Raw genomic sequence first — 15384 nt, 5'->3', positions numbered from 1 at the left:
CCAAACTAAGTACAGTACATGTAGAAAGTAGAAACTGCAAAAAAAGGTATGATTATTTACCCGGGTACACCCCTCTCTATCCGGGTAAATAATTCAAACATTTTTTCAGATTCAAGAAATATACCAGGGTAGGGAGTGGTGTACCCGGATAGGTCAAAATTTTCAAAATATACCCAGGTAGGTAGGGGTGTACCCGGGTAGGCTTCAAGGTCAACGGTCAAACAGAGACATATTGATATTATATTTTCTGGAGAGGTTAAATTTTTGAAATAATTTATAAATAAAATCAATTTGATAATTAATTATTAAAAAAAAATTATAATGGTAAAAAAGCCTTCATTACCGGATATAGCATAAGGGCAAGTTTAACTAATATGAGATGCATAAATGCGTTATTTTTTTCATTGGGCTAACGAAGCCCGTGAGCTAAATACGCTCCAAAAGCCCATCCAGTCTTTTGTGAGCGCGTGACAAGTGACAACATCCAAAACAAATTTTTTTTTTAATTTTTTTTTAATTATTATTCCACTTCGAATCTGCTCCATAATCATCTTCAGTGTGAGTTCGTTCTGTTTTTGCATTGAAATGGCGTTGTTCCTTTTCTACGAATCTGCTTCAGGTTTTGCACTGTTTGAGGCTCACGGAATCGACGAAATCGGTCACAACACCAATGCCGTTCGTAAATCCGTTTCGGATTTGAACAGGTTCGGCAAGGTCGTCAAGCTTCGCTCCTTCAATCCTTTCACCTCAGCACTCGATGCACTTAAACAGTGCAACGCCTTCGGAGACCCTAACCCTAACCCCTGTAAAGAACAACTTCAACCCAAAACCTTAAGGCGTAAAACCTTAATGTGTTGGGTGAGGGCATTTTTTTTTTTTTTTTGAAAATATTCCATCGGTTCATCGCTTCGCGATTAGTCCGATTCGGGGCGGGTCCAGGATTTAAGGCTTTAAATCCCTCCCAAAGGTGATACTGGGAGGTTCGAACACATGCCCTCACCCCACCTGCTTAGCTCCCATGCGCCAACTGAGCCACCACCATTTGGTTACGAGGGCATTTTTTAATGATTTATATTATATTCTCTAACACATCCCTTCACGCAAGAGCCCTTTGGACTTGAAGCGTGGATATGACACAAGCCTATTATTGGTTTGCCTTGTGCTGCACACTCGTGACCTCATGGTCACTGAAGCTCTGATATCATGAAGCTCTGATATTAGAGCGATTCTCACGACTCCCACTTTCAAGTGGAATTAAAAATTAAAAAATAAAAAGGCACAAAAAGGTAAACAAAAAATGGGCCTGTGCAATTTTTACGCTTCTAGCCTAAAGAGCTCTTCCGTGAGGGGGCGTGTTGAGATAAATAATCCCACGTTGATTATCTGGGCAACTAATGTGGCCTTTATAAGGCCTTAGACACTCCCACCCCTTGAGCTAGTTTTTGAGGTGGTGTATTCCAAGGTTCTTTAACAAACCCTAACCCAAATACAGTCTATCTACCTTTGCATGCAAATTGTTCTGTGCTGAAATTGTTGATTATATTTGGTGTTCAGGCTTATTGACTGATGAACTTAGAATTGTTTTGGAGACTAACTTGCCTAAAGTGAAGGAAGGTAAGAAGTGCAAGTTTAGTTTAGGTGTATCAGAACCTAAGATTGGATCACAGATATTTGAAGTCACTAGAATTCCTTGTCAAAGTAATGAGTTTGTGCATGAACTGCTTCGTGGCGTGCGCGTACATTTTGATAGGTTCCTTAGTGATCTCAAGGTTAGCATTTACTTACTCTCTCTTATTGTGCTTCTCTTAACCATGATTCCTTTGTGCTTATAGGAATTGGGAGAGATCCTTACATGTCTCATTTTAATAACATGATCACGCCATTTATAGTTTTTAATGACAAATTAACGGTTAGTATCGGTTTAGGTTTGCATAGAATCTTGATTAGTCTTAAGGATTAATTTTTAATTTTTAATTTTTATTTTTTGTGCTATTAAAATGAAGTAGAGAAAATAATAATTTCAATTGCTGATGATCATTGCTTTGTCATGATGTGGTGATGTTAAAATGAGAATGAGAGGATCCTCTCCCCCTATAGATTTATATTTCTCTCATTATTTTAATTAAATTAATTTTTTTCCCTAATTGAATCCCATAGTCAGGGGATATGTTAAAGGCACAACTTGGTCTGGGGCATAGTTACAGCAGAGCAAAGGTGAAATTCAATGTTAATCGAGTTGACAATATGGTCATTCAAGCAATATTCCTTCTTGATACACTTGATAAGGATATCAATTCGTTCTCCGTGAGAGTCAGGTAGCTTGTTTTTTATATTGAATGGTCAAATCTTAAATATAGAATTTTTGTGTTTGAAATTGTTTACTTCCTTTAAGAGAATTGTTAAACTTGAAGAGTTCATTTCTTTGTTGGTTTGTCAATTTTGTGCAGAGAATGGTATTCCTGGCATTTTCCGGAACTGGTGAAGATTGTCAATGATAATTATCTGTATGCCAAAGTTGTAAAATTTATTGAGGATAAATCAAAGTTGTCTGAAGACAAGATCTCTGGCTTAACTGATGTAGTTGGAGATGAAGATAAAGCGAAGGAGATTGTGGAAGCTGCCAAGGCCTCCATGGGTAGAATTCTCGTACTTGTATTGCATTTTAACTTAAGTCTCATTCTCTATCTAAATCTTCTTTCTCTTGATTTTCTTCAGAACAGGATTTGTCCCCAGTTGACTTGATTAATGTGCAACAATTTGCACAGAGGGTAATGAACCTATCTGAGTACAGGCGGAAGCTGTATGATTATCTGGTTGCTAAAATGAATGACATTGCACCAAATTTGGCCTCTTTAATTGGTGAAGTTGTTGGTGCGCGTCTAATTTCCCATGCTGGTAGCCTTACAAATTTAGCTAAATGCCCCTCTTCAACACTTCAAATCCTTGGTGCAGAGAAGGCCTTGTTCAGGTTTTTAATTCAACCTCCTGTTTTGAAGTTGTTCTTCTCATATGTTATATAGCAACTGACAAGGTTTCATATGTAAAACTGCAAGAAATTGTTATTTTCCATTATGGTAGGTCAGGTTCTTTCAATGGAAGAACTTCATTTGGGCATAGGGGGACTTTTGTTTTAAACCTATAAATGATACTCGATGACTTAGATGTTAATATCACATCACCAGCTTATGAATTCCTTTTATCAAGGTAGCAGTAGAGGAGAATAAGAGTACATTTAGTAAATGTGTTAGAACAGGACACAACATGACATGGGGTTCTATTTTATGTTTGGTTCATTTTAAAATAGAAAAAATTAAAAAAATAGGACGCGAGGTTAAAAATGTGGTAAATTTTGGTTCTACAAAAGGGGTGGAACCAAGGTGAAGAGAACATAACCTTTTTGTTCTATTTCGTTCTGTTGCGCGCCAAATGTTACCTAAGTAGGCAGGGTCCACATTTCCCTGCAGTCTTGCTCACTTATTCCACTCTTCCAAATCCTTGTCTTCGATCAGCCATATCCATTGTCTTGTCTAGCTTAATCCAATCTTTTATACGCTTGAGAAGGCCACCATTACCATTTATGTACAGGACAACTGGTGTTTCAGGCCATTTTTTCTTGACTAATGACATAAAACAGTAAATAATTCAAGACTTTGCAAAGTTCCTTTTTTAACTACAGAAATGAGGATGTTCTAACGTAAGTGAAGGTTTATGACCTGTGTTCCCACAATAAGGTAATAGTTGTCCATCCCTCAAATCCCCTATCATTCGGCCCCAAACTTTTCTGTCAATCCTCCCTGTGTTTTTTGTCAAGAAAATGATGGAACCTACTTTTATAAATTTGAAATTACTGAAAATATAAATGGAGACAAGCTCCTTATAAGGATAAAATGCAGAAAATAAACCCAGAAATCTCAACTCCCAGAGATCCCCAATTTTCCCACTAACCAATTCTGAATACATGCATACCTCACACTCCCACACTCCCTTATATCCTATTATTTGAGAATATTCTACAATATCTCCCTAACTAACTAACTAATTATCTCAACCCATCATTAATTATCTCAGGCCCATCATTACTCCCCTTCCAAAACTTACCTTGTCCTCAAGGTGAAGAAAGAGGATAGGTGAGAAAATATCCACCCGGATCCCATTGTTTGAAGAACATTGATCCCGTTATCTTGAAATTAACACGTTGCTTTTGTATCGCGTTGCACTATTGCAAATTGTTGTGCCTTTGTTGTCTTCTAATGCTAAGTTTTCTTCTGCATATTTGGGCACAAAACATGCTTTGTTTTCTCTGGCAGCTCTGGCCATGCAATAAACCCTAATTGAAGCATCATTAACCTCTTTGGGCCCATGCAACTCTTGGACCTTTATTAATTTCAGGACCCAGATATTACATTTTATCACTGCAAGTTTTAGGCCTTGGTCCCGTATACCTGTTGAAGTAATTTGAATTGATTGGATAAAGCCTTCTATTTTGCTTCTTGTCAACCACCATATCTTTTGGGCCAAGCCCAAAACGTTAAAATGGAAACCCATATGGCAGAATTCCAAGTCTTCCCTTCTTCTCTTTCCATCTCCTTCAACCCACTCAATTCTCGTACTATGAGTGGTCCTATGCTTCCATTCGATCACTCCATCATCCAGCGGCCACTGCTGTTGCAAATTCACGAGAATCAGATTGCCGTCTGTCGCTTGTGGGCTTGCTGGCAGCGACTGCAGTATAACCTCCTTCTTTACGCCGTTTTTACGTTGCTAATCTATTTCTTCTGCACCTTCTTCTCCTTCTTCGTCTTCTGTTTCTTTGGGGTCCTTGGTCAAGCACGTTCGGCCAGCAGCATATCTTCGTCAGTGATCTTCTCCGATGAGCAGCAAAACTGATGGCCTGAACTCCTTGTGTCGCTGCCCATGTCTCCGTTCGTGGTCGTTGCCACTATTCGTGTGCAGTCTCCCTGCTGGTTCCAGATCTGTTCGTGCTTCGTCTCCTTGTTCCATATCTGATTTCGTCTTCTTCTTCATCTTCTGTTTTTTCTGATCTGGCATCTTCGGCTTCTTTTTCTGAGCTCAGATCTGCTCCTTCTCTTTCTTCGTCTTCTTGCGTTTCTTCCTTTTCTTTTCTTTTCTTCTCCCGTTTCTTATGCACCTTCAACTTCGTTCGATGCTTCATCACTATGTCAATTTATTTCTTCCGCCTCTTCTACTTCTTTTTCTTCTTTGTCTACTGATGGGATGGAAATTTGTTCCTATTTGAGCTCATTTTGATGATAAAATTTCATCCGTCCGTTAACTGATGACCAATTTTTGCCTTAAAAACACGTTTCCAGATCCTGAGAACTAAAGCACCAGAAGGGAACGGATAATGATTTAATCAGTTGAGAATGCCAGAAAAGAGGAACAGTTTGACTTATTTGCATACCTGCTCCACTAACCCCCCTCACTGACCACTTTGCAGGAAACGTTAAAAAGAAGCTTCCAAAAAGTAGAAAGAAGTACAACAATCAAACAGGAAGAAACGTGTACAGAAGAGAATAAAGAGCAACCATTGGATTAGAGAAAAAGCAAGCATGGGAGATTCAGAAGAAAAAGGCAAATCTCAACCTTAAGTTGTCCCATCCAACAACTTGCTTCACATATCAGAGCACTGTTGCACCGCCTCTTCATGCAATCAAGGAACAACTAAGGTAGAATCACAAGTTTGCCATCCACTTTTCTAGCCTATAAATAGGACGTTCCAACACGAAGAAATCATCGAATTTTTTAAGAAGAGATCACCTAGGGTAGTTTAAATTTATGTTTTTCATTTGGATAGTTTTAACAATAGTTAAGTGACAACTCTTCCTCCATTTTCTATCCACCATTTGAGACACCTCACGAACACTATCCATACTTCTCCAGTTTATTTCCTTGTAATATAAACTTATTTCCTATTAATATATGTTTGTTATTTCTCCTCTCTTCCACTCGTTATCTTCATACTGAATCTCGGGTTTATGGGATTTCAGGTTGAAATAATTATGTTTATGTTTTCAGCCATGGGCTAAGTTATTTTAGAATGGAAAAACTGTGAAGTTCTTAAAGAACTATGCTCAAAACTTTTGTACTGAAGCTTTTGTATTTCTGTGATTTAAGTAAACTTAATTCTTTGGGTATCAATGGAAATTGAACTCATACTGAGAAAGGAATTTCCTTAAAGAAGGAATTTCAGACAACTTAATCATATGAGGAAGGTAGGATTGTGGAAACAATGCTACTGGTTGTCTTAGGAATAAGGAGCAACCTCGGTCTCTGAAGGTTCTGAACTTAGTAACTATTGGAGTCAAGGGAACCATAGGAATATGGAAACTTGTGAGCCATTTAAGTCCATGAGCTGAGGAATCAGAGTTGGCATTGAAAAGACCTGAACAAATTCAAAAGGGTTAAGTCTTAAGTTGAGAGTATAGCCATTTAAGAATGGAACAATGGATCCATTCCTTGTGTTAAAAACTGCTTTATTATCCATCCATTTTGTTGTCTCTTAAATATTGTTATCATTTAGTTCCTTGTGACAATATAACCAAATCTCCAATGAATTTTTGTCGTTCCTTCTTACATCAGGAAGGAATTAATACATAACGACGCGAGGAGTTGTTAAGAGTCAAACTAAACCTGCCACCTTAAGGGAACGTCCACAAGGCAGTAGGGAACGAGAGACCAAACAGTTCAAATACTGTATTATCTCATATTTAAAACTCTTTTCAAAATAGTATAAGGTATTATTTATCGTTCTATCCTCGTGGGAACGATAATTTGGGCACTAATAATCCCACTTATTACTTGATGCATGCACTTGCGCGACTGAGTTGATATCTAGAGAACGAATGTGCCATATAAATCTCGGGTAGATATTTATTTATAAATGCTCTAGTAAAATCCCACAATTTTGCATTAGGATTGAGACAATTCCAACACCTATACTAGTAGAGCGCTCATCCTCTAAGCCCACTCAGAGTTTCTGCATTTATTTGCTTTTCTTGAAAATGTTGTTCCATAGCAATTTGCCATCCCCAAGCATCATCTCCCTCTCCTTAAAATTTTGGAACCAGTATAAATCTGTATTCTTCTTCTTCTTCTTCTTCTTCTTTTTTTCCATATCTGGACCAGAAAGCACCCCCTAGATTGGAAGTGCTCTGATACCAAATTGATGGAACCTACTTTTATAAATCTGAAATTGCTGAAAATATAAATGGAGACAAGCTCCTTACAAGGATAAAATGCAGAAAATAAACCTAGAAATCTCAACTCACAGCAATCCCCAATTTCCCCACCAACCAATTCTGAATACTTGCATACCTCACTCCCACACCCCCATCCTTATATCCTATTATTTGAGAATATTCTAGAATAACTCCCTAACTAACTAACTAATTATCTCAGGCCCATCACTAATTATCTCAAGCCCATCAAAAAAGAGCTAATTTTGGTCTGCAGTTTCGGTGCTACTATTTTTGCATGCTGTTCTAAGTTCTAATTTATAATGTCTTTGCCTTTTCTATCCAGAGCATTAAAAACAAGAGGAAACACTCCCAAATATGGTCTGATATTCCACTCTTCTTTTATTGGTCGAGCATCTGCTAGAAATAAGGGCCGAATGGCTCGATATCTTGCAAACAAATGTTCCATTGCTACACGGATTGACTGCTTTTCTGGTTTCTTTCTTATTCTTTTATCAAATCTTATGCCTTACTTAGCACCTCATTGCATGTGGGTTGATTTTGTTGTACTGTAATGCAGAACAGGGTACTACTGCTTTTGGAGAAAAACTCCGTGAGCAAGTTGAGGAGCGACTTGACTTTTATGACAAGGGAGTAGCCCCTCGAAAGAACATAAATGTAATGAAGTCTGCTATTGAAAGTGTTGAAAATAAAGGTAGGGATGGAAGGAGGAGAGCTATCCCCTAGTCCTCCCACCCCCAATCCTCCTTGTTTGTTCCCTTAAACTTGTATAATATGCATTTGGTTGTGATTATACCTATATCTCAGGATTTGTGATTGCCATCATATGGTGGAATTTTTTTTAATTTTATTTTTTGCTGAGGCTATACGGTGTAGAGCTCAATTAGTTTTAACTTTAGAAGTATATATATGTTGTATTTCCCAATGTAATACATGTGTGATAGTGGAATTTTACTGATTTATATTAATTGTTCCAGATACAGAGATGGAAACAGAAGAAGTGCCTGTTGAAGTTTCAGGCAAGAAAGCGAAAAAGAAAAAGCAAAAAGCTGCTGTTGCAGATGAAGGTGACGACATGGCTGTAGGTAAGGCCACATAAACTACAAATGGTGATGCATTAGAGGATCATAAATCAGAAAAGAAGAAAAAGAAAGAAAAGAGGAAATTGGACCATGAGATGGAGCTTCATGATCAGGCTGTAGGTGATGGTGGCAATGGGGTTACAAGTGAGCATGATAGAGCAGTTAAAAAGAAAATTTGGTGAATTGAGATCATATAGAAGGTAACCTTTTATGCCTTCTTTATAACCAATGAATACAACTTTCCTGGCTCTTGGTGAAAATTTGGATCTACCCGATTGAAGTGTGGATGCATAACAAAGGCACTCAAAAACTTTGAGATGAGTTAAAGTGGGAGAAGTGCCATGTAGCAGCTCGAAGGGTGATTTCTGGGCAAGATTGGGAGAAGGAATTTTGTTGATCAAATGGACAGCGTGAGTAACAGCATAACTCCATAAATTGGTAGGTAGCTTGGCTTGAAAGTAGAGGGCACTGGCTGTGTTTAGGATGTGTTGGTGCTTACGTTCAACAATTCCATTTTGTTGAGGGCACTCGACGCAACTTGTTTGGTGTAAAATGCCTCTTTGAAGAAAGAAATCACGCATGAGAAATTCTTGTCCATTGTCACTGTGTAATGTCTTAAGTTTGGTGTTGAAATGGTTTTCAATGAAGGCAATAAAATGCTGCAGGTGCATACGCGTTTCTGTTTTGGTTTTCATAAAGATAATCCAAGTAAAACAGATCATCTACTAGCGTAAGAAAGTATCTATGTCCATGAATTGAAGCTATAGAGTAGGGACCCCAGATGTCAGCATGTAAAAGCTCAAATGCTTTGCTACTTTTATTGGTACTTGTACAGTAAGGCAATCTTTTTTGCTTAGCTAGATGACATATATCACAAGGGTTTGTATGAATACAAGGTATGAAAGAAAATTGCTTAGACATAGTACGTAAGACTTCTTCTGATATGTGACCCAATCGGTGATGCCACAAAGTTGAGTCTTCTTTATTCAACACATTGCATCTTGTTTCATCAGCAGCATAGCTTTGCTGAACTTTGTCAACCACGTTGTTAACTATCACATAAAGGCCATTTCTGAGCTCAGCAGTACCAATCGTCACTTGGGTATTTATCTGCTGAATCAAACAACCATTGTCAAGAAAATTTATGGAGCAATAAAGGGAATTGGAAAGTTTCGATACAGAAATAAGGTTCACATGGAACTCAGGTGTATAGAGTACATTAGTAAGGGTCAGTGTAGATGATATTGCTATTGTACCAGGATAATGGGCAATTATGCGTGAACCATTAGGCAAAATTATAGTAATTGGATTAATCTTTTGCAATGAGGAAAACTGAGATTTAATGTGAGTGATATGGTCAGTTGCACTTGTGTCGACTATCCACTGCACACCTAAAGATCTCGGTTGTGAAACTGTTTCTGCATTTGAGACTATAGCTGAGTTCATCGCATGTATTGCTTCATTGTTCTGATTCACATTTGAATTCTGTAAAAGCTCCATAATTTGCTGATATTGAGTATGAAAGAGATTGACTCCCGAGTGAGAATCTGTGTTCTCTGGTTCAGCTGAATCATTTTCTTGATGGATTGCTGCATTCGCTTGATTCGAAATATTGTTCCTTGTTCTATAGCCTGGTGGAAAGCCATGAACGTGGAAACAAGTATCAACTGTATGATTTCCTTTACCACAGTGCGTACACATGCGATTAGGAGCTGAGTTTCTTCCTCCATAGTTGAATCCTCTTCCACGATTAACATATCCTCCTCTGCCTGATCGACCACCATTGTTGAATCCTCCTCGATTTGCAGCAGCAAAGTTACGATCCCTAGTTACATTTAAAATTTGAGTACTGACAGAATCATTGGTATGATTTTCAGTCATGTATTGCCTTTCTTGTTGCACAATCATGGAAAAGACTTTGTTTACATTTGGTAAAGGATCTATCAGCATGATTTGAGATCGGACTGGAGCATATTGCTCATTCAATCCCTTCAAGAATCTGATGGCATGATCACGTTCACGGTAATCTCGCATCTTGGTGATTGCTCCACATACACATGGAATTGGACAACTACAAGTTGGCAATGGCTTGAGATTCTCAAGCTCATCCCACATGGTTTTCAACTCGGTGAAAAATTCAGTGACACTTTTGGATCCTTGTTGCAGTTTGTACATTTCTTCTTGAAGATCTGATGTTCGAAACAAATTAGATTGAGAGAAGCGTTCTTGCAGATCTAACCATGCTTCACGAGCACGTTCAATCCAGATTATAGATCTTGCAATTTATTCCGAGATGGAACGGTGTATCCACGCCATAACCATATTGTTACAGCGCTGCCACACTGAAAAATTTGGATCTTCTGCGTTTGGAACTTCAATGGTTCCATCAATGAACCCAAGCTTGTTCTTGGAGATTAAAGCTACCTTCATACCTCGCGCCCAAGTATGGTAGTTGGCTCCTGTTAACGGAGGAGAAACTAGCACCAATGAAGGACTTTCATTTGAATGCATAGAGAAAGGACTTGATGAATCTATGGCTTGATTCGCCATGAGAAGGAAGAAATTTTCAAGAAAGAGAGAAGCAAGAAAGAAAGATGGAAAGAAAAGAAATCTGAGACGAAATACCAGAGATACCATATTGAACTTGAGACTTTCCATTGAATTCTCAATTATGAGCAATAATACAAGACTTAAGTCTATATATACAATGATCGAAATAACTAAATACTAATAAAAGAGACTAACAGAAAACTAACATTCTATAACAGATTCCAACTAACTAACTGCATCAGTTTCTTCTCTTTGATGATTCGTTGGGCCACGTGGAGAGTGAGTTGAAAATGGAGCTTGAGTGTTGCATGGCTTTGTTAAGTGAGGACTTGCGTCCATGTGTAATATTACAAGTGAGCATGATGGAGCAGTTAAAAAGAAAAAGAAAAAGGATAAAAGGGATGATAATGGAGAAGTACTGGAGGCTACTAATGAGAGTAAGAAGAAGAAAAAGAAATCGAAAAGTAAAGATGCTGAGTAAACTACGCTGTGCAGTTTTAACTTTTGAAATCGTATTTGTCATGTTATGGTTTTGGATAATGATAGAAGTTTTTTCTGCTTTGAACTTGTGCCAGTTGTATATTGTTGTTGCTTACTTTTTATTTGGCATACAAATTTTGTCCTAGCAAGTTTCGGCATCATTGTATTACTTGGTAAGTCCTTATCATATAATATTTTTAATTTACTTTGTCTTTTAATTTTTTATGCCGTAACATAAAATTGGTCATGACAAAAGGCAAGTTTTAGAAATAGACCAGGGATGCAAAAACTTTATTTTTATCATTTAATATACAATTTATATATCTAATATTATTTTGTCTTTTCACTTGTTCTTGGGACTAGTTTTTTTTTTGGTACATGTTCTTGGGACTAGTTGATTTGCCGATCAACCGGGTTGGGAGAAAAACAAATTAATTTGTCAAAAGTTGTGGTATCTGATGCTACATTAGTCTCTGAATGGTAGAAATTATGTCTGAGGTTTGGAAAGAGCATTCCATAAAATTAGTTCACACATTAATTGACATCAGATAAAGATATTAGAGAGGCATGGAAAGTTTCATGCACGAGTGGGAAGATAACTTTCTTCCGCTCCTTATATGACGAATGTGTCTTTGGAGTTGGAGAGTTAGGAAATCATAAACTCTCATTTTAACCCATCTCAATTTCCTCTCGTTGTCCCCCAATAAATCAGAACACAACCCTAAAATCAGTTCCCCAAAATATGTGTTGAACTCAGTCAATGTTCTCATTCTCCCAAAATATAAGAGTTTGTGATTAGAAGCTTATAACTTTTGCTGAATGTCTAAAAATATGGTTTTCCAAGAGCTTATTCACTCTTCTAGCCAAAGATTCGAGACTTTTGTCAAGGCAACTTGCTCAGTATAAGGAATTAAGGGAAGCACAAGTATAAATAGTAACTAATTCTTGATGTCCATATATATGGGACATGATTTTTTTACGCAGGTGGCAAACTAAAAAGTTTGACATTAAGTTTTAATTGTTAATATCCATTAATTTAACAGTTATAATTTATTGAAAATTAATAATTAATTAATAAGTGTGATCCAATAAATTATAATTATTAGATTCACGAAATTAGCTATTAAGATTTGGTGTCAAAGATCTTATCTCAATATATACCTCTCTGTCTCTCTCTTTATATATATATATGGAAGAGTTATATTGATAAACAGCAAACACCACAATAACATTTACTTGTAAAATTCTCATTGAAATATGATCCCATAAGACACAGGCTTTCATTTTTTTGGAAGTTAAGACACAGGCCTTCTGTTATTGGTTTGTTCTGTCTGCATACTGCTGTACCTTCTTTCTCCAAGCATGCATGCATTCATTATTTGGTGGAACCTCTGAATTATTTGTACCCCACAGAGCAATGCATGTGATGCTCCTAATCGTGCATTGTCCTCCTCAAGTCTCAACCACATTATTGAGATACCCCTTTGGATTCTGATATTGACATTTTTTTTTATTGTAAAGAATATTTTAATATAAATATAATTGTTAATATCCACATAGAGGGATATAAGTACCGTAATTCTTGAACTCGCATCCGAACTCTGAATTAGTCCCATAGGCGGCTCAAAGAGTCGAACCCGTAGGAATACCAGATGGTTCTGATTCGCCTCAAAGAGGTAATTAGGATCAGTTTCAAAAAAAAAAAAAAAAAAAACACTTTCTGCTTTCTTAATTTTGTTTAAATAATATTAACTCACAATCTATTCACGAACAAGAAATATAAACAAAAATAGTAGTGAATAAAAGTTACAATATTATAGTTATCCATGAAGCACCGACACTTCAAAAACCCTGACGTGTCGTGTCCGACACTTCCCGACACTCTGACACTCCCCGACATTTCAACGTGCGTTGAAAAAATTCAAAGGTTGCGTTGCATTTTTAGTTCTATCAATTAGATTCGTTGGATTTTTATTATCATTTTATTGAATTTAATATAAATATTTATGATATCTTATGTATCTTTGCAAAATTAATGGGTATTATAAGTTTAGCTTTATTTTTTTATAAAATTATTGAATATTAAATATAATATACCCAACATATATTAAAAATATTATTCAATATCAAAACGTGTTCTAATGTGTCGTATCGTGTCTCGCGTCGGTATCAGTGCTACATAGATGGTTATTAGTGTTTAAATTTTATAACTGGCATCTTAAGGGGTGATACTAAAATAATTTAATTCATTCAATTTTTTCATAAAAATTAGTTTAGATAATTGAGACGGTATTTTATAAATACATAATTATCTTGAATATATTAACTATTTCTTGATTTTAAAGTTTATTAAAATTCTTAAACAAGACTAAACTGTTAATTTATTAAGAGTTTATAATAGAATCTTAAACCAGAAGCGATGAGACTATCATTGAACCACATCAGACCATCCGGTCCAATATATTTGATCGGAATATAATTTAAATTTGATATATTATCTCTGTAAAAAGTCTTACAGTTATATCCAATGATATGTTGCTATATCATTTAATAAAATTGACATAAATTCATTAAATAAAATATCTACACAATATATATTAGATGATTGCGTAAATTTTTTTACTAAATGTTTTTGTAACAAAATTAAACACTTTGTAATAAAGGATTTAAAGTTTGCAGGAAATAAAAAATTTAAACATCAGCATGCCATTATATAAAAAAAATTATAAAATTGTAAAATTGATATTCTAAATTTAAAATTGCAAAGAATAAAATTAAGAAAAAATCTATATGTGTGAATCTGTAATATATCTAGGCCTTATAGTTTTTTAAGTTACTTGAGATAATTTTATCTTCGACTACTAAATCATAATCGTATAAAGATGGATTAATGGTGATAAAGGAAAAAAGATAAAAAGAGAATTATAACTATTCAAAGGTGAATCAATTAATATAAGAAAATAAATAAACAAAATAACGTAGTTTTTGGTAGACGAAGATAAATATATCTCAAGCTGCTTGAGAAATATTTTTTTTCATTTATCTATATCTATAATGTAATATAAAAGTTATAGTATTTCTATAGTCACGTGGCAGCGCTTTCATTTGGTGTTGTGGCATCTTAACAAATTCATTCAACGTACCAATTCTTTCGCAACTGTTGTGAAAACTTCAATTGTCTAAGAAATGATGTTTTTTTTTCTTCAACTTCAATGCTTTTAGGTATGTACTGAAGTTGGAAGGCAAAAACACATAGTTAGAAAAATGAGTATTTTTATATGAAATTTAGCCTTTGTAGTTTTCATTTAGGTATAAATACTTTATTACATATTATGTATAAAATATTATATGTAAATGATATAAAGTTTTATATATTTTTAAATAATAAATAGATAGATAAATAATAAGACATCATAACTTCAATAGACAAATTTAAAGACTTGAAACTTTAACCTAATTAAATGAGCATTTTAAAATCTAAATCTAACTTTCTTATTTAATAAACTAAGTTAAAGTAAGCTTAAAAATAAATAAGTTGAGCCATCTCTCCATATTCCCATGCTTAATTAATTAAAAGAAACAATTAATTGTCAATTTGATTTTATATTAGTTTATATAGTTAAATAATTATCATAGTTATATTTATTCCCAAAGAGGATATCATGAACATTATACAGCACCATTGAATTTGCAACAACAAAAAAATGTGTATAATCTTACTATATGAAAAAAAAAAGGTCTACAATGGGATTATGAAGTCAGCATGAGAATATGTGAAGCTAGAGTTACAACATAAAAAAGTGGGAGGCATGGTCATTATGTAAAGAGAGAAAAAGAAAAAGAAAAAAACTGTTCACGTGAAAGTTAACAAGAAAGAGGTTTCTATAAATGGAGAAGAAGTTGGAAAAGCTAAGATGAAGTTGGAAAAGCTAAGTGAGAAGGGTAATAATGGAGGGTAGAGGAAGCTAGCTAGAGCTCATAATTAAATGACTTGTCTTTGAGGCTACATTCTTTCATTTTCCTCTTTCTCTCTATCGTTTTTTCTTCATTCTGCC

The 15384-nt window shown here is 35.5% G+C and overlaps 1 protein-coding gene across 1 annotated transcript; it reads left to right on the top strand.

Annotated features, from left to right (window-relative positions):
• The first annotated feature begins 585 nt into the window (after window positions 1–585).
• On the top strand, window positions 586–8465 carry LOC133306354 (nucleolar protein 56-like). The gene is made up of 8 exons (XM_061506662.1): window positions 586–788; window positions 1553–1769; window positions 2158–2315; window positions 2448–2635; window positions 2716–2968; window positions 7543–7691; window positions 7777–7911; window positions 8195–8465. The coding sequence occupies exons 1-8, from the start codon at window positions 586–588 to the stop codon at window positions 8314–8316; spliced, it is 1425 nt and encodes a 474-aa protein (XP_061362646.1). The 3' UTR covers window positions 8317–8465.
• The last annotated feature ends 6919 nt before the right edge of the window (window positions 8466–15384 follow it).

The sequence above is a fragment of the Gastrolobium bilobum genome, unplaced genomic scaffold (assembly GCF_033153095.1).
Source record: "Gastrolobium bilobum isolate Gb01-03AN ecotype WA unplaced genomic scaffold, APGP_CSIRO_Gbil_v1 utg3672, whole genome shotgun sequence".
Lineage (NCBI taxonomy): Eukaryota > Viridiplantae > Streptophyta > Magnoliopsida > Fabales > Fabaceae > Gastrolobium > Gastrolobium bilobum.
Note: the sequence above shows the minus strand (reverse complement) of the source record. Positions and strands in the feature narration are given on the sequence as shown.

Bases quoted from the DNA above. Each gene is read 5' to 3' on its own strand.
- LOC133306354 (XM_061506662.1), top strand. From the start codon at position 586: ATGGCGTTGTTCCTTTTCTACGAATCTGCTTCAGGTTTTGCACTGTTT. The intron at 2,316-2,447 runs GTAGCTTGTTTT...AATTTTGTGCAG, and splicing joins TCGTTCTCCGTGAGAGTCAG to AGAATGGTATTCCTGGCATT. The intron at 7,692-7,776 runs GTTTCTTTCTTA...ACTGTAATGCAG, and splicing joins ACGGATTGACTGCTTTTCTG to AACAGGGTACTACTGCTTTT.